Raw genomic sequence first — 23,508 nt, forward strand, 5'->3', positions numbered from 1 at the left:
GGCGCCTCTGACATAATTTCAGATGGAACATTAGGATATGATATGATTCGTGATGACTTAGGTTCTCATAGCAATACTGCCTTAAATGAGCAAGTTATTTCGACAATATCGCCCCGCACACCATCTCCAAATTTAGAGAGCTGTGGAAATAATGATCCTACATGGCATTTAATAAATCATACTAATGATGTACAAAGTCAGCAATTACATGATTCATTTGGTAAGCTTTCTAGCTGATGCTAACTTGAGCGATATTCTAAATAGATAATATTTTGAAGTACAGTACTGTTATTTGCAAGAAGCATACATAGCAAGAGCTCATATAGGCATATTTAAAATGAATCATTTACATTTTTTTATTTTAGAATATTGCTATAATCCTATTCTCGAATTGGAAGAGACGGGAGACACCAGTAATAACCAGTTAGGATTTTAGACTGCTAGATTGAATATCTGCTTCGATGCTTTCAGTTACACACATTTCAACTTTTATGAGACTATAATGGTACGAATGCACCACAGATAACTCAATATGGCAATGATAATTACAAGATATCATTGAAATTACCATCATGTATACAGGCTATAAAGTTTATAATATAGCATACAACGTATTTATATAAAGATACATCTGTGCGGTATTGTGTATAGTACTGTATGCTTGTTTGATGCAAAAGACGTAATCTAAATAGATTTTAGGGGGATGAAGTCAGTCGTATTATTCTTTTAATGCATCTTGAAAGCTTCTAATGGATACCTTTTTTGCTATGATGCATTAGTCTGTATCACTTTCTGTGTTAGGGATACATGAGATTATAAATATGTATATTGTTGATAGACAGTATACTATATATACCAGTATATTACGGGACAAGTGTACTGTATGAACATGGTAACACGGTGAATTCTTGGATTCGAATTGAAATAAAATATTTATAATATTTTAGTGGTATTTAGACGTTTTTGAATGTAATATTCTATTGCAACAATTATATTTCAAATGTATCGCGAATGGTGTAGCAATATAATATAAATGCGTGGGTAATTGAACTTGTAATAATGTGATCTGTATTAGAATTAGTCATTTATAGATTTTATGTTAGCGCTATGTTGGATCGGTCGCGAGACTGTTGTTTAGCTGCAACGATTGGGCTCAGATTGGTCACCCCGCAGGCCGAGCATGACCTACGTATTGGAATATTTGTGTTCGAGTTTTGTTCAAAATATGTTGACAAATAAGATGAGCCCAGATCGTATAAAAGGGTCTTAGATAAAGAGCTAAAGTAGCCTCTCTGATTTGCTAAGTCAAGATTACTAGACTAACTTTCTACTATTAGTTGCAGCCTTTTCATTGCTAATATCCTGTGAATTTTTTATGTACTGTATGTAATAAAGTTATTCTTATCCTAAGGCGTTGGGCCTCAGCATTTCTGTGAATCAGTAATTCAAAATAGTTTAGGAGTAACAATTATTACTGAACTATTTTTAGCTAAATTAATATTTCTTGTTTCAATTACCGGTTTTAATTATGCGATCATATGGCCTTAAATTTCCGAATTAATCTTTCAATATGTTTGTACAAACTGAGATCATGGCACTATATGCTTCGACTACGCTCCTCTTGACAGTCAGGCTACAATCGTAAGTTCCTATAGCACTACATAATACTGTATTGGCAATATGCCTAATTGCTACGTGTACGCCGTAAGAATTTCAGTTTTAGTTCGAACGGAAAGTACTAAAGTAGTAAACATCAATATACTTGCGAGTGTGCATTGGTCAGCCAGCTGTATAGTATAGTGTACAATAGGCGGTTTCGGCCAAGAATATGTCTTGACTCTTAAATTTTTTGCTGAAACTATTCAACTAATGATCGTTGATCAAATCGACTGAAACTTTGCATGTGGGTTCAACTAATCATTCGTTGAATAGTTTCCGCAAAGAATTCAAGAGTGAAGACATTTTCTTGACAGAGCCTAGTGTACAATCATGCTACAAAAGTAGAAACAAAACTGTACCGTATGGTATAAACCACGACACAGAAATTCTGTGTATAGAGATTTGCGCTTAGTTGTGAGCATTTTGAGCGGGGCAACTGACTAACCGGTACAGAATATGCCATTTTGGATACTAAAGCAAAGAGTCACAGGCTTAGATTATATTAGGAAGTCAAGTTGATTAGGTCAACAGTATGGACAATACAGAAAGGGAAGTTTTGGAGAATGTCACTCACTGGCAAGAGATGAGCGTAATGTATACAAGACTGTACTGTATATTATTCTCTTAACTTCGATAAGTAAGCATAAGGTACTGTGTATGCAGAAATACAAGCAGATTTGGATACACTATTTCTGATACTAAAGCAAAGAGCCACAAGCTTCGATTTTATATTAGGAAGTCAAGTTAATTAAATCAACCGTACGGACATACCGTAAGGGAAGTTTTCGACAATGTCACTGGTAAGAGATGAGTGCGATCTATACTATACTGTAAATCATTCTCTCAACTTCGATATGTAAACATCCAGTACTATACAGTATATGCTGTAATATCAGCAGATTTAGATCTACGATGATGATTACAGAATCTTAGCAGTGTTCGGATTACAAAGTACATGCAGTAATCATAATAACCAAATATGTTACACTGTACAAGTACAAATTGTCCATTTTAACCATGATTTAACAGTCAACAGTGGCCTAAATTGGAAAATGTCCTTTATTAAAAGTCCAAGCCATTCACTACATGCTCGTGTCTTACCAAGTCAACCCGAAACCCGACTGGAGGGAGGGATTCGGGTTAAGTAATTCGTTTTCTGATAGAGTGTTTGTATAGTGATTGTACTCATTTCGGGTTTTCAAAATCAACAATTTGATGGGGTTGGATCGGGTTTGATCGGGTTCGGTTTGCCTTTATACTGTACTGACACTGTGTACAGTGTACAGTATCATGGACTACTCAATACTAAGTATTGTGTCCTGTACAGTATTTAGTACAGTAGTCCATGACAGTATTGTACTGTACAGTACAGTACTGCATTCCCTACTGACCTCACTTGTACAGTACAGTACATTGTACGGTAGTAAAAATGAATAATCATACTGTAATAATAGAAATGATAATAAATACAGTATTTAGTACAGTAGTCCATGACAGTATTGTACTGTACAGTACAGTACTGCATTCCCTACTGACCTCACTTGTACAGTACAGTACATTGTACGGTAGTAAAAATGAATAATCATACAGTAATAATAGAAATGAGAATAAATAAATAAATAATAATAATGAATTCATAAGCCTCATGATTTCAGTGACGTCAGCGTAGCTCGGCTCCTGTCAGGTAACAAGTGCAGCGATGCCGATACTAGTGTGAGTAGTATATGAGTTGTATGGAGATCAATCCACCAATCGTTCACCGTACTCTATTACCGATGTTACACTTGTGTATCAGCTGAATGAGGATTTGCGGTACTTTTGCCATATGACTTTGGTAAAGCTTTTAATAACAATAATAATAATAATATTGCAGTAGTACTTAACAGCAATCGGCAAGGTGAAGGCCAAGACGAAAATAAACTTAAATGCAGTAAAACTGTTCAAGAGCTACGGCAAGACCATAAACAATCCTGACGTAATGTTGTACATGAAGAAGAAATTGACACGGCGTTAATTCAAAATTTCCACATGTCCACTTTCCAAATACTGATTACTTTCATGAATTAGAATATACAAGTCTAGAGAGAAAGTATCTCCCCAAAGCTTTCCATCTTTCATTCAATAAAACCTTTTAGTCCGTCTCTGGCACTCAACACTATTATACTGCCATTATAATCAATCATTTCAAGTCACCAAGAATCAAAATAGATGATATGAATATGTTTCCTCTTTGGCCTGAAGCTTTAAAGAAGCGAACATTACGTTACTTGATACAAAATTACTTAGGCAATTTCTTTCTCAAGAAATTGTCTTTAGAACAGCTATCGATTGATTTATACCAAGGGACAGGAACGATCGTAGACATTCCGTTGGATGTAGAAGTAAGTATCATGGCCTAAAATTGTCGAGAAGGATGTCTTCTACTATGAGTTGTAGTTTACAATTATAGTTGTTACTGATAGCATACGATGGCATAACTGTATAGCTTCCTATCTGCCTTTAGCTTCAATCATGTTTTGACTACAGCACTGTATCATTACAGACATTTCTAGAACAACACTGTACTACTGATTGATTGAATTGACGCACACCATCATACTGCAGACGCTCAAAGTCATTTACTAGATCAAGATAGACGCTGTAAATGTTAGAAATCTCCGTTGGATTTCTTGATCAACTCATTCGACAACAGTACCGTACTGTTTTTACTCTTTAATATCGATGGCTTAGTGACATAGTACAGTATGGTCAGAGTAGGCAGTATGCTTCAAAAATACGTACAATGATACTATACAGAATATCATGGTTTTGGAAGATGATCATCGTAGATAAACATTGCATTCTAGCACAAATTATCTATCGCTGTCTCTGGGCTGTATCGAATTGAATAACTGTAAACCACAGTAATCACCAGTGCATTTCCCATATTACGCCTCGAGTTAATTTATCAAAACAAGCCAATCTCGCAGTGTAGAATAAAGAAACAAGGCATTCCCATTTGCGCTCTCTACAAACACACCTAATCGATTGACCTAATATCCTTGCAATAATAGTAAACTACATTTCTCAACTTATTTCACGGTTTTTCAATCCTATTTTACTGCTGTAGCTATTAAGAGTATTATAAGACTTAAATTGAACGACAATTATCAATTATTGCATTAGGCTGTCAATGATATCCTTCAACAGTTCAATTTACCTTTTGCCCTAACATCCGGTACAATTGAGAAAATAGCCGTCTCCATTCCTTGGTCGGACTTGATGGGTAACAGTTGTACGTTGTATGTCAAAGGCCTAGAATTAATTCTAAGTGCTAAAACCGATTCTAACATAGGTAGGTTTAATGAGGTAAATTTGCGTAACTAAAATGATAAATCTTGATTCTATATAGTAGCCAGGATATCGCTACATTTAACGAGCATTTCTTACGCTAATCTTGGTCCGAAAGGAATACATTTTTTTAATATTTTATTTCTCCAATTTCTCATAACCTCTTGTATACAAGCTAACTTGTTATTAGTATTCCTCATTACTAATATCTCATAAAGGATTCGTAGCTTATGATATAAAAAGTTGCCAAATAGCCTAATTTATAGACTAGGAACACTTTCATTACTCGGTGTTAGCAGACCATTTCCCGGAATATTAAAGACTTCTCATTTATTATAGAGAAAATGGCGGATTCCTTTCTACGAAGTTCAACAATGGCAGCAAGGTGATATTGCTATATTATACAGTGATTTCCATAACAGAAGTAAATAAATCTTTGTTGAAATCATAACACACCTTCTAACCTTTAACATTTCGTACTTGAATGTTGATGTACTGTACTATACATAATATTTCTTACACTGTACGATATCTTCAAAGATATCATTAAACTATACGCGTAAAAAGCAATATAACTGACAATAACGTTACGAATATGCAAATTATAAACAGTTTATGGCTAGATATACAGTATATTTTCGATCTATTTATCATTAATTTATGTTAATTCTGTATGGATCAAAATGAATTTATTTCATTGACAAATAAATCCATGCACATATCAAGATAATTACAGTGTTCTTTTTATATAAACAGTGTTCAAATTGCTCAAGAATGCTTTTTAAAAGAGGAAGAAAACCAATTTACTACGAATCGTAAATTTGAAGGATTAGAAACATTTGCAAAATCCATCGAATCAAGTGCGTATCTCAAATAAATTACAATTACCTAGTGTTGTATAGCACCGTAAAATAATGAATTTACTTTACCGTATGAATGCGGTGGATTAACAATAGCACATTTGTAAAATTTATACTTCTAAAATTTGGGCAGCGCGATAGTATTAATTTAATGGGTACAATGAAATCGAATGTGTATAGTAATAGACTACGTCGATATACAGTATTTGTAACCAAATTTAATATTAACTGATCATTTTTGGCTAGTTCTCTCTCGTATTGAGGTAACATTCGAGGACACAGTTGTAAGATTCGAGGAACTTTCTAATTCAAACATTGGCATTGGCTTAGAAATTCACATTCAACGGTAATATAGTAATGGCTAGATTTTAATAATTCAAAGTAAGCTATCGATACTTGATAATTAAGCAATGCATGTTTAAATTTACTAAAGAAAGGAAAGCCGAATTCTAGATAAATTAATATTTAAAAGTATGTAGAATCAAAAAAAACTAGTCCATTATATCAAAATTGACCAGTTTTTAAATATTGAAATTCTAGCGTAAATTTCATCATATTATGCATACCAATCATTACAGCATAGCTGAAAAGATGTCCAAGAGACGGCCAGTCTTTCTATAGGAACCTAAGACTTTCAATATTTCCAACATATCAATTTACAACTGAAAAGTGATATAATAAACTTTTAGAAACGGAGACAATTGAATTACAATGTTAACTACAGTGCCGTTAGCTATAGCTAATGAAATTGCAATAGGTTTTATAATAGAACCAAAAAATTGAATACCTGCACTTTAATCATGACAGGTTACGCTATTCTGACAACCAGGATGAGGCAGATATCAATACTGTTAATCCTGAAGACCTTTACAACTTAAACAAAAGAACTGCTACGAATTTAAGTGCTCAAAAATTTTTGTCATTACACGGCGTCTCATTGCATGTAGACGAATTTGATGACTCTGTTGGAACTTTAAAACAAGAACCGCTCGATGATTCTGAGTTTCGAAGCTGCCTAAATGACAGCATGTCTGAATCCATGATCAACACTAGATTTACTGCAAGTCAAAGCTATACTAGAACGCGAAAAGATATTAATTATACCATGCTTTCAACCAAGATTGCGGCATTTTCTGGCAAACAGGAAATAACATTTAAATTTGATAACAGTCAAGCAAGACAACGGGTAATTACTGCTATTTAAAAGTAAAGAAACTATACATATATCTTTGGCTATTAATATAAATATCTATTAACATTATTATTCCTATTAATATAGCTGGAAATCGACTGTTGCTTTAGTACTTTAAATGTTTTCGCGACGTCCAAGCATATATGTATGTTAACAGAGGTAATTTCAGCCTTGGCATCTCCAGGTGAGTGTACTCTATAATAACAGATTATGCTAATACTTACACGTATATATTCAATAGAATAAATAACTTTAGTCACATTCTTTATAACGATCATCTACAGATTTAAATTTCTCGTTGCAGCTCAATTGTATATTGTATTTATTCAAGATTTAATTCTCTTGCAGTTAATGGAAATTACAACGAAAAGAAATTTCAAAGAATAGTAAATAAACCAATGAAAAAAGAAGATTTTCATCGAGTGGAATTAGATTTAGAGCAACAGCTCGGAAATAAACGGAATCAGGGCTTTGATTCACTAATTAATAGCAACTACATTGGGTAAGTGAATACAAAATATTTAGTACGTTCGTTATTGTTGACTTTTACCTTGAAAGAAATCTTATTACTAAACAGCGATTTAGAAGCATCGACCGACCCTTGTTCCTTGGATGATTCAGAAAGTTTTTATTCGTTTCATGGCAATCATCCATCATCGGAATTAACCAGTCCTACGACGCCGAAAACTTCAAATGATTCAAAGCCTGGTAAAGTGATATTCACTTTATAATACTAATTTAATACTAATTACTGTTGGCTAAGATATATTCGCTTTTCTTTATTTGAATCTTTTCTTACTTAGATGGACGAAAAACTTTCACGTATTCATCGAATTCATCTTCAAATAATAATATATCAGATGCTGCCGTAACGCAAACCCATGTATTGGTCAAAGCTATATTTTCAAGTATATCGATCACTGTCATAAACGTTCAGCTGACATCACCGTCATCGTCTATAGATAAGGAAAACTATTTCGACTTCTCTGACATCAATGTTCAATTCTTTAATATCGTGGATAAAGAATTTAAGGAAGGTTTTGGTAGAAAGGATTTTGAAAAAGTGGAATCAGTGTACTGTCGAGCATGCAAACATGATCATTTGCGGTAACTTGTAATATTACCCTTCATAATATAATTTTATTAAGCCTTTATATGACATCTTGCATTTATTTTAACACAACATGTATTTACTGTAATCAGGTTAATCATGGCTCCCTTAATGCTGCAATGTGAAATTTCTTCGGACACATTATCGATAGAGACCAAAATTGGTGCGATTGAATTGATAGAACACTTTTATCGCGGTAATACATATGATGGTTGTGCTACTGGAAAGATTGGTAAAACAAACCAGGTTGGAGCCAATATTATAGCTTAGTAGCAAATAAATAGGTCTGACTTATGCGTGGTGTATTTAAATTGCTTATAGTTGCTTTCATCGACATTTGCTGGTTATCCTAATCGATTTAAACCAGATACACCATCGAAAAATACGAATGAACCATTTTTGGTTGTTGGAATGACCAAACATTCTTCGTCGAGGGTGTGTTGCTTAGTTATTTTTTGTTATGTTTAGCATAATAATAACATTTTCAACTATTTAATTCAAACAATATACATTTGCTTCATGTTGTATGCATATCTTGTAATCAAAGAACAACGTCAATGCCAGTACAAAAGTCAATCTCAAATTAAATGCTCCTTTGTATTGCGAGCTTGATATTACTTTTATGGATCGGTGGCATGAGTTATTCAGTCTTCGTAGAAAATTCAGTAACTCCGCATCCCATAGCGGTCAATTTCGTAAACAGAACTCTAATGTAAGCATTAGTTGACTAAAATTGTGCATTTAAAGTTTACAGAACGTATACTCTTTGACATAACAATATTTAATAGACCATGCAGGGAATTTTCCGGCAAACATTAGAAGAACCAAGTTCATCTTCGCAAGATCTTGCACTTAAAGTTAATGTTGCTTATCTTATCATGTCAGTTCGGTAAGGCGATCTACCTAATGTTTTCGTGAAAAAATTGTAATTTCTTTGTCATTATATATTTTTACTAGTTTTCCCATCGCTGACAAGCGACCAAGCTATGACCCTTGTCGTCATCAGTGGTGGCAGTACTCTCTTAGGGAAGAAAGGCTGATATTAAATTTTTCAAAGATTGAAGCGGATATCTCGAGAAATTCAGATGACAATATTTTGTACGATTTCGCGTTTAAAGATATGAAAGGTGATATTATATATTTATGTGTCCATATGTGTATATAAGCAGCTACTTGATAGCAAACATAACTTAATAAAACTAGCTAATGAAACTAAATGTCTTTTGTAATGTAACGAAATTCTAGGTTACATAGTGACTGCTGATGATGGCGACCTAATTCAGCTACTTACAACTGATGTTAATCAAAGTTCAGGTGAAGAAATAGATAGGGATCTAGTATCGTCTAGGTGAGATGCAGTATTAAACAGTTTATTATTATTTTTTAACTGAATTATATCTGTGTACACGAGTATCTAATTCACTAAACCGTGTTTAATTTGATCTGTTGAAGGATTATAATACATGTACAAAATCCTCAAAGGATATCTGCGTTAGAAGATTCCGAAATACGGGAAACGCAGTCTCAGAATGCAGATAGTGAATTTCAATTACCTAGAAGTGAACCATCACCGTTTTCTAGAAAACAAGTAATATACGAAGCTGAAAAAGTAAGCTTTTATTGTGTGTAATACTTTATTTGGGTGCTAGATTTGTCTTATACTAAGAGCTCCCTAATTTACAAATAAATCTTCCCTTCTGTTATTTTTTATAAGCTTATTGTTGCTGGCGATGAAGCGGAAATGATAGAATTTCAAGAAAGTGCATCTTCTACTGCAAGAGTACATATTGAAATTAGTTTACCAGATGTAGAACTGTTCCTTCCTGATCACAATACGTTGGAGTTATTATATAATAGGTTAGCAATTGCTTTGAGAATTCCCATGGCAAGTATTGCAAATTGACGATAAGTTCATTACTTTAATATTATACTCGATGTGGAACAGGTTAAGTAATGATTTGCTGTTATGGGAACCATCGGCTCCTATCCCAGCTATAAGTCAGTCTTGGACAGATTGTACTGATGGACTTGGAATAACGAGCAACTTATTATTAGAACGTCAAGACAAGTTCGTGATGTGTAAATCGTCCATCAAGCAAGGTAAGCGATTGAGATTTATAAATAAACAACCAGTTATTCTATGTACTTATTAATAACATTATAACTTTGCTTATTAATATATGACTCTTATCTAATTACCTAACATAATTCTAAACTATATCATTAGAATCATTCTCTTCCTCGGATGAGGATGAAAGCAATCCACCACTTAATTTACAAAAAAACAAAAAACGATCACAAACCAGCAATAATCGTAGTAATATAGGGATAACGTTACACTTTGGACATGCCAGAATAGGTTTTTGTTCTGAAATTCAGGTAATGAAGCTATTTGAGTAGCCTAATATCTTACTCAATACGCTTACTTTTGTTAAATTTTATATCGATTAACGTTCCTATATCTGGCTCATTTAGGATTATCGCCTTAAGCAAGTATTTGTCATTGATAACCTGTGCGTGTTCGTAGTTTCAAACTATGAAGGAATTGAGGGGTTACAGTATATTTGCGCTCATACTGGCTCCGTATGGTTGTATCAAGGCATAATATATGATATGCTATCGGAGGATAATAATAATTGTAATGTAGACGGTAATAACATCATTTGATATACGTTTTAATAGTTTATCTTATTACCTGAAATTTTGGGCTGTGCGATGTGTAATATAGGCAGCTCTAATGTTATACCATTATATTGACAGATTTACGTTTAATAATCCATCCAGCTGTTAGACCAAATGAAAATAACCAATACGTTGATGCTACTGCTAGCAAAAATAAGATGCTCTACTTAGCTGTAAAAATATCTTATAATGAAGTGCAACATGTAAAGGTATAGCATGATACACAATATTGCATTTAGCGTAGTAATGATACTAATACGTATCATATGTTAAGGATGCTATTGTAGCCTTAAATTTGAAGTACGCTGTTCTAAAGCATGAAATCGTACCTAAAGAACAAAATTGGCTAACTCAAGTACTGCAGTATAATAGAATGTTTCCATTACGATTCATTTGGCAAGGGTGTGCTGTTATGCTATAACTGACAAACTAAATTGATATTACTCTTAAAAATTGCTTGCAGGTACAAAATTTCTTCGATGTAATAGATATTAGCGTACCTGGTTATGTGCCAGCTACTAATGTAACGATGGTAAATGTAAACGTATTTGATTGTGGGATCGATTATAGGTAATGTAAGCATATGTAATATTGCCCATGGAAATATTTCTTCAGTCTAACATGATATCAAAAATCTCTTTGCATATTCAGGCCACGACATTTGCAACATTGCTGCTATGTAGACATAGGAACACTATATCTATCAACAAATGTTGTCGCTAAGGCATCGTCGTCACTTTTGAGGTATTGACTGTAGCGTTGATGGTACATCTGTGGCATATTTACGATTTAGTATCACCATATTAGCGGCCTTAACTATATACCCATCTTACTGACTAACTAGGATAATATTACAAAATGCTTTCTTACACATATCCGGCTATAAAATCACCGAATTGATCGATTTATCTTCAGGTATTATGACTTGATCGATGAATATGTAATGGTTAAGTCATATACAGCCCACAAAACTTGCAAATGTAATGTCATTACCCCAAAGCTGCACACAAGTTATACTATCTGTTTTGTAACAATAATTAGATTATGCCAAAGTTATAGAAGTCAAGGTATTCGATGTTATCATCCGATTGCAGGAAGATCCTGATAAGGCAGGAAATCTTTAATCAAAATAGATGATTTATTTCCTGTTAATACTAACTTTTATCAATTTCATGAGATAAGATTTCTGATTACATTTACTAATTTGATGATAACATGAAATGCAGAAAGTTCCTAAGGTGGACATTTCCGCCGCTAGAAATTCAATAGTTATTACGACATGTGCGGATTCGCTTCAAGCGCTTATGAATATCATGCAATATATGGCATCAGATGGGGACTTGAACGATGAGATATTTGACGATTCCAATAACGTGAATATTTATATAACTTTGTTTGATCAAAGGATAAATCCATTTCAAATTTATGTTTATTATAATTAAAACTATTAATCAATTGTTATTATCTTATACTAGAGCTTGCAAGTTCATAGCAACCCACAAAATGAACCTGTCGTTGACGTTGAAGATTTAATTCTTGATGCTATTAATGAATCTCCTGACGAACGATTAAATGTATGTGTTCTGAAGATGGGAAGTCATTTTTTGGCTTTTAAAATCGTGGTACTAGATAGCTGTAACTCATTATAATTTGCAGGTGAACGCAGCAAGTAAATCCGAAGGTAGAGATAACAAAAAGTGGGAATTAGATACTGAAATCTGTCATTCGAACACGTTGGAAGACAGATATGAATATCAATCAAATGACAAAGATAATCTCAAAATATCAGTGAATGAAGAATTTGAAGTTATTGATCTTCCTTATTCAAATCGTCAGGTATGATTAACATAAACCTACAGATAAATAGATTCTATGTTTTGTATTAATGTAATCCGCATAAAGGATAACCGTATAAAAATATTATTTTTGAAATCAGTTCACTGCAAAATGTTTGCGTAAATATGTATATCCATAATTAAAGTATGTTAAAGTATTTTTGCATATCACTTACTATTTTTACGTTAGTAAATTTTAAAACTGGTCTGCAGTTTTTATTTTAACCAAATATTTCACTACAGGAATCAGCTCCTTTAGTAGAGAAATTAATCGATGAAGACATTGTGCTAGCGGAGAGTCATTTTACTCCAACGGTGTGTACATTCGCTTGTACTAAATAAATTTAGGAAATTATCATAGTTAATGTTTAACATTACGATAACGCTGTTAAAAATTTATCACTTATTGAAATAGAATTCGCGTTTGGATGCACTAGCAGCTCCCCCACATTTTCCTATTCCTATTGCACGGTATAGTTTAAGTGGATTGGATTTAGTATGGCGTTTACACAGTGGCAATGACTTTATGAAAGGAAAGCACTCTGAAAAAAACGAAGAGAAAGACGACATCGCTAACACCGAAGCGGCCCCTGCCCAGAGTAGACCCAAGTATAATAGTTATTGATAACTACTGTTTATTAACTTAGGCCAGGATAATAACATTGAAAACTTTATACCACGTTAGCTCATCAAACGGGACTGAAGCGTGGAAATATCAAGAGCGTGATAACAATTCTTACATGGAATTTTTTTTTGATAAGGTAAGATAAAACTTCTATAACATTACGTTCTGTGTACTCTAGATTACTAACGTATATTTATTATCTCACAGATCCGATTAAATTATGAAGAATATCCTGAAGAGTGTGAACAATTTTCAAGAATTGTATTTATTATTCGTGAAATGGAAATTCGAGATAATCTGTCTGTATCGCAATTTAAAAAATTTATGTACTTATACTCATCAACGGATGTACCACGACAGACATATGCGGATATGGTAAGAAATTCATGTTCCAATGCGAATAATTAATTTATTTATTTATTAAAAAGTCTTTATGAGATCAAAAACTTCCTATAATAATTTCGAAATCTTTCCTTTTCAGTTAACGCTGAAATTGCTATTCCTTCGTCCGGAGCCTTTACAATCAATGAAAGAATGTTGCCTAAAGGTGTCAGTACTACCACTGAGATTTAATATCGATCAGGTCGGAGTAGGAATATATCTGTATTTGTATTATAACCGGTTTGATATAATATACTAATAATAGGCTTCCTATTCACTTCTAGGATGCGTTAATATTTTTAAGAAAATTTTTTACGACCGTCAATGGTAATACAGTAATAAACTAATTCATTTATTATCTTTGATATTGATGATATTTAAGCAATTGATACGCATGCTTCTGATAAAATAGGATAGGTACTATATCAGTATGTCAAATTTTTATTCTATTTAGAAAATAAATTAAATGTGTACACTTATACTGACACCTTGCTGTTCACAGAATTATCATTGGCAGTCAATGTAGAGTGTAGTGATACTGACATGCAAAATCGTGAACCTTCGCTTCCTATTGTACAAGATGCAGCCGCTGTAAGAAATATTTAGTAATATCAAAAGATTCTAAGCAGCGATTTGAATTGCAAACCCTTGCATACGTTTAATGCAGATAACTACTTAAAATATTAGTAATATTATCAAAGCTCCGAACTTTATTTTGTGGCAGTACTGTACTACAGCTATTATGTAAACCTATATTTTTACTGATTTTCTAAACACAGATTAGCTCGCACGAACCAGACGGATCAATAGACGATACAAACAGCGAGATACCTCCTTTGTATATCAAATCTTTCGTATTTACACCAGATTTACTGATTAGAATTGATTATCAGGGTAAAAGAATTGATACGCAACAGGTAGATCAATAATACTACTAATTTGTGTATGTACGTGATTGTCTTTCGTTAGGCAATGCAATATTAGATACTTTATTATGTCAGACATATTACATACATGATTTTGTTGGATAGGGCTTAATTGCTGGTATCATAATGGGCTTAGCGCAATTTAATAGTTCAGAATTAAAGTTTAAGTCTCTCTCATGCAAGAGCGGGTAAGACTATTTTATGATATCATGAAATATTAAATAATTTTTACTTTACAACTAATCTCATATTAATTTAAAGTTACTAACTGTAAGAAAATCTTTCTGATTAAAATGCTGCTTTCTTAAAAGATTGCTTGGTTTTAATAAACTACTGGAATATATCACTACTGAATGGTTGAATCACTTAAAGAGTCAATTTCCTACTTTGCTTGGTTCTGTTGGACCAATGACAACTATCGTACAATTAAGTATGAAGATTAATGGAAATTAATTTTTAGAATATTTTTGATTGAATTGCGACTTTTACTAATTTTCCCATCTACAATATAATATAAAATTGTGACCCTCAATACTTGCAGTTCATGGATTTGTTGATTTATTGTGGTTGCCCGTACAGCAATATCGCAAAGACGGTAGAATTCTACGTGGTGTTCAACGTGGTGCAAGTTCGTTCACAACATCGTCGACTACAGCTTTACTAGAATTTACAGGGCGCATTATTTCTGCTTTACAGGTATTCTACATTTTTGAGTTATTACATACTGATTTATGTAAGATTTATTGCAGGCTTTATTTATTTATAGCATGCAGCAGAGTTTACTTATAATATCGTAACTCCAGAAGTCCCTGGCAGTAAACAACGAATTCAGCATCGACATGTTGCTATTAGAAAATCGAATAATGCCCCAGCTAATGTTAAGGAAGGATTATCGAGGGCAATGCAAGTAGTAACGGAGGTAACAAGAGAAAGATGTTGCACTTGCACTTGCTTATGTACTGTACGACTATCGTTTTATTATTCAATTTGTTCTACTTATAGGGATTTAATGAAACAGCATCAACAATGATGTACGTTGCTTCCAGGGAGCGCGAAGAAAAAGGTGTTTCTGGAGCTGTGGGTGGAATATTGAAACGGTTACCTTCTGCAGTAGTTCAGCCATTTATATTAGCAACTCAGGCAACTAATCAAGTGATTGATGGTGTTAAAAATCAACTAGTGCCTGACGCATTACACGAAGCAACGGAGAAATGGAAAGCAGAAAAAAGTGATGAAGACTTACAATAATTCAGTACTATTATCAAATTTTTTAAATTTTTCGCCTAATTTAGGTTGTAGTGTTAATATATTCGTTGCATACTTTTAAAAGCGAAACAGCCGCTGTAAATTATTTTCTACATATTCTCGCTTAAGTTAGTAATAAATAATCGATGGATTACATTACGTAAATGCACTGACTATACTTATTTTGAAATTATCAATCGATGTGCAGAGCCATTCCCTGATGCGCTAAATGTACCTAGTAGAACACTGAATCTATAACAATAATTATTCATGCCTAAATATTTTTACAATCTAACACTCGGAATATATCTATTATTTCTTGAATTTTTTCAAGATAATTAAATTGTCTAAAATAGGATAACATGTTAGTGTAAAATTTAAAGTTTATTGACTGTTATATTCGAGTGATATCAATTAACCGCCATAGCAATAAACCTTGACAATTTCGATCTTATCAATCGATACTTGTTCATAGAACTTACTGATTTTAAAAACAATTTCAGCAGTTTATAATTTTAAGATTACAAGATTGTCTAATATCAATACATAATTTAAATGGCGTTATTTGTATAGCTACGCGTATAATTCGAGCTAAAATTGTATGATTCTACAGTGAACAGGTGTAGTATTATGAATGTATCAGCTCGAAGATTTACAATAAAATTCGATCGAAATGATAGTCTTTATACATCATTAGTTTTACGAAATCTTAACAACAAACTGATGAAATAAAGCAGTCATTACTGAAACCAATAAACTAAACTCTTTCTCATTACCTTATTTTGCAAATTATGTAGTCATTAGTAACATTACTGCTTTAGACATTGCAAATGATTACAGTGATAATAAAAATTATAAAGTGACTACGATATGTATGCCAATATACAACATACGAAATTAATCAAGTAAATCCGCTATACTGTACACAATATCAACTAGAAGAGTAAAATTGGGGTTTAAAACATGATAAGTTAGGGTACATCAAAGCTTTTCAATTTGTATATTTATTTACTGGTGATAGACTAATGTCGTCTTCTTGTTCGAGATATTCTCCATGAATTTGGTTCTTCATATTTGTTGTACAACGGTTCCAATCGTTCTTGCTTCTTTCTTTTACTGAGTTTTGTCGGATCGGAAAATCTAAAAAATGTAGACGCAAATTCAACTAGCCAACGAGGATCAATAGACGTAACTTCACGCATGTATTCTTTGGTGGTTTGAACTAATTCATGATAGACAACCCAATCTGGTTGATGATTGAACAGTGCACTAGAAGGATGAATGTAAACAATTTGACTATCGACAATGGTTCTGTAGCCCTCTTGAGGATCTTTCTTAGCAGCGTTACGGAAAAATCCACTACATATCGTTTTCTGTACTCGTACTACATTTTTACCGCATGAGATAATATCCAATTTGTGCCTATCCATGATACCTAATAATTGTTTACGAACATCTTGAGCACGACGGAGAGTTCGTGCTTGTACAAAATTTTCAAAACACCAGGGATTGGAAAATTTATTATTCTTCCACGAATTATAAACTGCTAATAATGTTAAATGATCACCTTCAGGTTGATGAAATTTTGCTTTCTTTTGATCGGCTAAAGCTTGCTTTTCTTTAGGTCGATAAAATACATTTTGAACGGATAACATCGATACAATAGTTAATAATTCTTCACTACAACCTAAATGGACTGATTGTATTAACACTTTCGATAATGGTGGCTCTAAAGGAAATTCTGCCATACGTCGACCTAATCGTGTTAGTAAACCTTCTTCATCTAATCCACCCAATGAATGTAACTGTTCCATGGCAATGATCATACTGCCCATAGGTGGTGCATCCATGAAATCGAATGATAATAAATCATTGATTCCCATTGCTTTAAGCGATAGTACAGTACTAGCTAAGTTAGTACGTTGTATTTCTGGAACAGCACTTGACAACATCTCGTCTCGATATGCTCTTTCAGTGTACAATCGATAACATTTACCAGGTCCAGTGCGACCAGCACGGCCAGCTCTTTGTTTAGCTTGAGCTTGTGAAATCGGTGAAACAACTAATGAATCGAAACCAGTTTTAGAATTATAAACTTTTTGTTTTACAAATCCGGGATCTACTACATAATAGACACCATCGATTGTTAACGATGTTTCAGCAATATTGGTAGCAATGACAACTTTACGGCTACCAGGAGGTGCTGGATCAAATATTCTAGTTTGCATTTCTGATGGTAGAGCACTATAAACAGGTAAGATAATCAACTCTGGTACTTCAGGCCCTAACGACTTCATTCGTTCGTATAAAATTTCACAAGCTGTCTCAATTTCTTCTTGTCCAGTTAAAAATACCAATATATCACCGGGTGGTTCGGTTAAATGAATTTGCATGACAGTAATTAAAGAAGCATCTAAATAATCACTTTCAGCTTCTTTAGTGTATAACATTTCAACAGGATAAGTACGCCCAGGTATGGTAAATATCGGCGCTTCAAAGAAATAGGAAGAAAATTTGACGGCATCTAGTGTTGCTGAAGTGACTATTAGCTTTAGATCAGGTCTCTTTTTGACAGCTTTTTTCATTAAACCAAAGAGGACATCAGTATGTATTGTTCGCTCATGTGCCTCATCCAACATTATAATCGAGTATTGATTAAGATCGGAATCGATTAAGCATTCTCGTAATAACATACCATCGGTCATGTATTTAATTTTAGTCTCTGGTGAAGTACAATCTTCGAAACGGATAGTGTAGCCCACTTCTTGGCCTAACCGACAACCAAATTCTTCAGAGACTCTTTTAGCAACTGACATTGCCGCAACACGACGTGGTTGAGTACAACCAATTTTTCCATAAGAGATGAAACCTTCTTCAGCCAAATATTGCGTAATTTGAGTAGTTTTACCGCTACCGGTTTCACCAATAACAATCAAGATTTGATTACCAGCGACAGCTTGAACTAGATTTTCTTTTAATTTATAAATAGGTAAGCCTTGTCGTTGTTCAAGAATAGATAGGGTAGTTTTGCGCCCGTACGATGCTTTAATACCGCCAAAAGATTTAATTTTCCATTCAGGCATATCTTGTGCAGGCATACCCATACCACGAATGCTATCAGCTAATAAGCGGCCAGTATTATCTGGCATGGGATCGATCCAATTTTTATTTAAATCTTTGGGTACCTCTTCTTGTTGTGCTTGTCTTTGTGCCATTTTCATTTCACGACGATCTTTGGCTAAAGCACTTTGTGTGATAGCAGCACGCTGTAATGAGCCATCGGGATTTTTAACAATTTTAATAGGACTAACATCAATACTTAATCGTGTTTGGCCTCTTAAGAAAGAAGGTTCTTCTTCTTTTAATTCGATTTCGATATCCTCATCCGATTGAGGATCGCCTTTATCAACTATGCTACTGGTAATTTCTTCATCTAATTCGGGATATTGAGATTTGTCGACCACACCAGAAGATATCAATTGTTTAATTTCCCATCTTTCAGGCGATGTCATTCGTTGAATACGCCGTTTAGAAGCCTTATCGTCCTCTTCTCGTACAACTAGACGTGGTACAGTAGCTGGACGATCGGGATTTCGACTAGTATCAATTTTATCTTCCAATTTTCTATGTCTACCACGATTAGAATTTAAATCTTCACCATTGGCTTGGTCGACATCACGTATAGATAAGCTCATCTTTGTACCAGTAAATGATAGCACTTTAACATAAACTTTTTGACCACGAGTAACCACGTCAGCAACATTGGCAACCCTGCCTTCACGGCGTATTTCCGAGACATGGACTAAACCTTCAAATTTACGACTGAACCCTTCTAACTGGACAAAACAGCCAAATTGTAATATACTTGTAATACGACCTCGATAAATTTCATATATTTCGGGTTCTTTGGGTGGTGGCCTATTAACATGTGCATCAGATCGTTCTGATCGATGTTTGCGATGGCCATCCGGGCTTTTCGATCTTTTCCGACGCTTATGTCGGTCATTTCTGTCATGATGTTGCTTCAATTCTGGACTAGGGCTTCTTTTATGATGATGTTTCCTACTTGGTCTATCTGTTGGTGGACTAGATGGAGCATTTTTTGATTTTTCTAGTAATTCTTCCAATTGATTCATCGTTGCATCAACCTCTTGACGATGTTGATCATTTTTCTCGATTTCTTCGTCAGGTAGGCATAAACTTGGAAATATCTTTCTCTGTTCTACAGTCTCATTATTGCTTTGGCCCACCTGAGTCTCTGATGACAGTAAGTTACTCTCTTGAGAGGCATGTTTAGTGAGGAATTCAGGTTTCATTTGTTGAATAATACGTAATAAATTGGCAACAAATGAATCGGGAAATTCGGCACCATTTTCAGCCAGCACGGCTTTGAATTGCTCCAAAGTAGAATTTTGCTCCGCTAAGGAAATGATAAATTCGGCAAGATCTTTATCATTCAAGCCTAAATGATTTTCTAACTCTGTGCATACTTTAGAGACCAATGAGAGATGTTCCAACCTTTGAAGTTCGTCCATACTTGACTTGTTGAGGTAGCTCTTGGTCTAGAAGGCAATCAATTATGAATTATAATATAATAATTCAATCATCATCAACATTCTTATTCATACCAAGATCATGAATTATAATATAATGATTCAATCATCATCAACATTATTCTTCATACCAAGATCATAAATTAGAATATAATGATTCAATCATCATCAACATTCTTATTCATACCAAGATCATGAATTGAATATAATGATTGAATCATCATCAACATTATTCTTCATACCAAGATCATAAATTAGAATATAATGATTCAATCATCATCAACATTCTTATTGAAACCAAGATCATGAATTGTAATGTAATAATGATTGAATCATCATCCAAATTATGATTAATACCAAGATTCCAAGTCGATCGTCACTTTACCTAACCCTAACCCTGTTTGTTATTATTATTATGATTACTACTACGTTTTTGACAGACGTGCTTTTCTACCACTAGCAGACTATTGTACCATCGATTACTCACTCCATCTTACCAGTAAGATGAAGGGATCAACAGTCATATCCGACTCTTCCAATTTTGATTGACTTTTCAAAGTATTCTAGTAGTGTTGATACTATGAGAGTATCAATTCGTCGCCATTCACAATCACCATGGAAAGTACATGAAAATTGGTTGTTCAAAGTTGACTGAGTGGTCGCTTTTCTACTTACAGTACCCTGGTAGACTACTTTCTGTCGTTGTCGAGCAGACATCCGTACGACAAGTTGAAGAGGTGGATGGCCAAGGCACCTTCCCTGCTGCTTTGTTGCAAATCTTGATTTCAAGACTATCTAAACTGCAGGAGTTGGATATTACTGTTCATCTAGCAGATGAAGTAGTCCATGACTGTGCTGTACTATCTATCAGTACACCGATAGTTGATTCAATCAATCCATCCATCGTATGTACTAGATGAGGATTTTCGACGTTGACTTGTTAACAGTCAGAATTGGATTGCATCTGCAGTCACTTTGACTACCGTGGTCTCGATCGATGGTGATGACCAACAACTTGTACAGTATAACTCCATTTAATACAAACTCTCCACACTACGTCTACCTATTTTCTTTCATACTTACTTTGAATACAATTTACTTTCCTTCAAGACTTTCCACTTTTAAATACCAATGGATAGAATGGACAGATTCTGCATGCAGCAATAACGCCAATGGTTGGAGAGCGAATTCTCGGTTGCCCACTGCTCTGCATGTGTTTGATGGAGTGAGGCAAAAAGAGACAGCCCGCCTGCTCCCTTCTTCTACTCAATCTACTATACTGTATCGCTGAAAGCGTCCACTGTACTGTAGTTGGTATAAACCAACTTGACCGACCCTGGACAGAGGACACGACGCATGAGCACTTGCGGTTGTACGTTCGTGGCATATTGTACACAGACGAAATATGCGCCTGCTATACTGCCTACTGTACAATACAGTAATGTACGATACGCATACCATACAGTCACTGTCAGTCAGAGAGTACAGTGTACAGTGCAGTATACTGTACTGTGCTGTACTGTACACTGTACGCGAGCAGCCATTTCAGCATCAAACGTCACACGAACGTCGCGTCGCCTACCAAGACAAACGATTGACACTTGTGGTTGACTGCAAGTATGCAGATGACACATATTCACTACTGAGTTCTACTGTAGTGTAGAGTATACAGTGTAAAATGATACTGTACAGTATGAGTGTACAGTACAGTACTGTACTGTACGTCGCGTTTTATTGATCCACATTGGATCCTAAAATGGTGGGATACAGCTAGACGGCAGAGCAGACTCTACTGTAGTGTACATGTATTTAGGATAAGAAGAAGAACTTGATTACATCCATAAAAAGGTTACAGAAGATGAGCAATCCAAAAGCGATCGCTAATAGTAGAACGTTTGTCGAGTAATCTCAATTTAGCAAATCTGAGAGGCTACTTTAGCTCTCGATCTCCAAGACCGTTTTATACGATCCTGGCCCATCTTATTGGTCAACCTATTTTGAACAAAACTCCAACACAAATATTTCAAGATGTAGGTCATTCTCGGCCTGCGCTGTGACCAATCTGAGGCCAAACATCGCAGCTCAACAACAGCCTGGCGACCGATCCAACATAGCGCGAACAACCCAATCGATCATATCGAAATTCTAATACAGATGACATTATTACAGGCTGCATCCGCCAGTTTCCTATTACACTAATTTATTATGACTAGTATCATAGGCTGTGGGACTGGATCGGTAACACAAGCTGTACTAGTACTATGGTAGGTCTTCCTTTATTAAGTGAATCCATGTCTAGTATGTCTGTCTGTCTACCTTGCCGGCACTAGTACTACAGTACAATATAGTAGCCATTGGTAGGTCTTCTTGTACTAAGTGAGTCCATGTCGAGTACGTCTGTCTGTCTACCTTGCCGGCACTAGTACTATAGTAGCCATTGGTAGGTCTTCTTGTACTGTACTAAGAGAGTCCATGTCCAGAAGTCTGCCTGTCTACCTTGCCGGCACTAGTACTATGGTAGCCATTGGTAGGTCTTCTTGTACTAAGTGAGTCCATGTCCAGAGGTCTGTCTGTCTACCTTGCCGGCACGAGTACTATGGTAGACATTGGTAGGTCTTCTTTTACGAAGTGAGTCCATGTCCAGTACTTCTGTCTGTCTACCTTGCCAGTACTAGTACAGTACATAGTACAGTACAGTACTGTGGTAGGTCTTCTTTTATTAAGTGAGTCCATGTCCAGTAAACCATGGTCTGTCTGTCTATCTTGCCTGTACTTAGTGTACTCGTCGGGTCGGTCTTCTTCTATTAAGTGAGTCCATGTCCGGTAGACCTTGGTCTGTCTGTCTACCTTGCCTGTACACTGTACAGTGTACAGTGTACAGTAACAGTACTAACAGTAGTACTATGGTAGGAATGTTGCGCAATCTACTCCTACTCAATGGCTCCCTGTTCCGGAAAGAGTCAATATTGCCAAATCGACTGCAGCTTCGTCACATCGTGAATAAATAAATACTCGGCCTTCTCCACGCCATCAATTACGTGCAGTAATGTCAACGCTATTTTTAACCTCTTGCTTGCAATCCTTCGACCATCAGTAATAGCGTGTCCAA

General features: G+C 34.7%; 2 protein-coding genes across 2 annotated transcripts; one reads left to right on the forward strand and one right to left on the reverse strand.

Moving 5' to 3' along the window:
* Positions 1–13,546: 13,546 nt before the first annotated feature.
* Positions 13,547–15,849, forward strand: TRIADDRAFT_33840 (uncharacterized protein; the record flags this gene model as incomplete). The annotated part of the gene is made up of 10 exons (XM_002118205.1): positions 13,547–13,669; positions 13,776–13,877; positions 13,960–14,010; positions 14,204–14,280; positions 14,460–14,592; positions 14,707–14,789; positions 14,913–15,031; positions 15,143–15,297; positions 15,368–15,520; positions 15,604–15,849. Coding segments are annotated over 10 exons (1,242 nt in total), but the record flags the coding sequence as incomplete, so codon positions are not given.
* A 4,112-nt stretch (positions 15,850–19,961) lies between these two features.
* TRIADDRAFT_33832 (uncharacterized protein) lies at positions 19,962–20,381 on the reverse strand (the record flags this gene model as incomplete). Its single annotated transcript, XM_002118226.1, has 1 exon — positions 19,962–20,381. A coding segment is annotated over one exon (420 nt), but the record flags the coding sequence as incomplete, so codon positions are not given.
* Positions 20,382–23,508: the final 3,127 nt, after the last annotated feature.

This window comes from Trichoplax adhaerens, genomic scaffold (assembly GCF_000150275.1).
Source record: "Trichoplax adhaerens TRIADscaffold_40 genomic scaffold, whole genome shotgun sequence".
Lineage (NCBI taxonomy): Eukaryota > Metazoa > Placozoa > Uniplacotomia > Trichoplacea > Trichoplacidae > Trichoplax > Trichoplax adhaerens.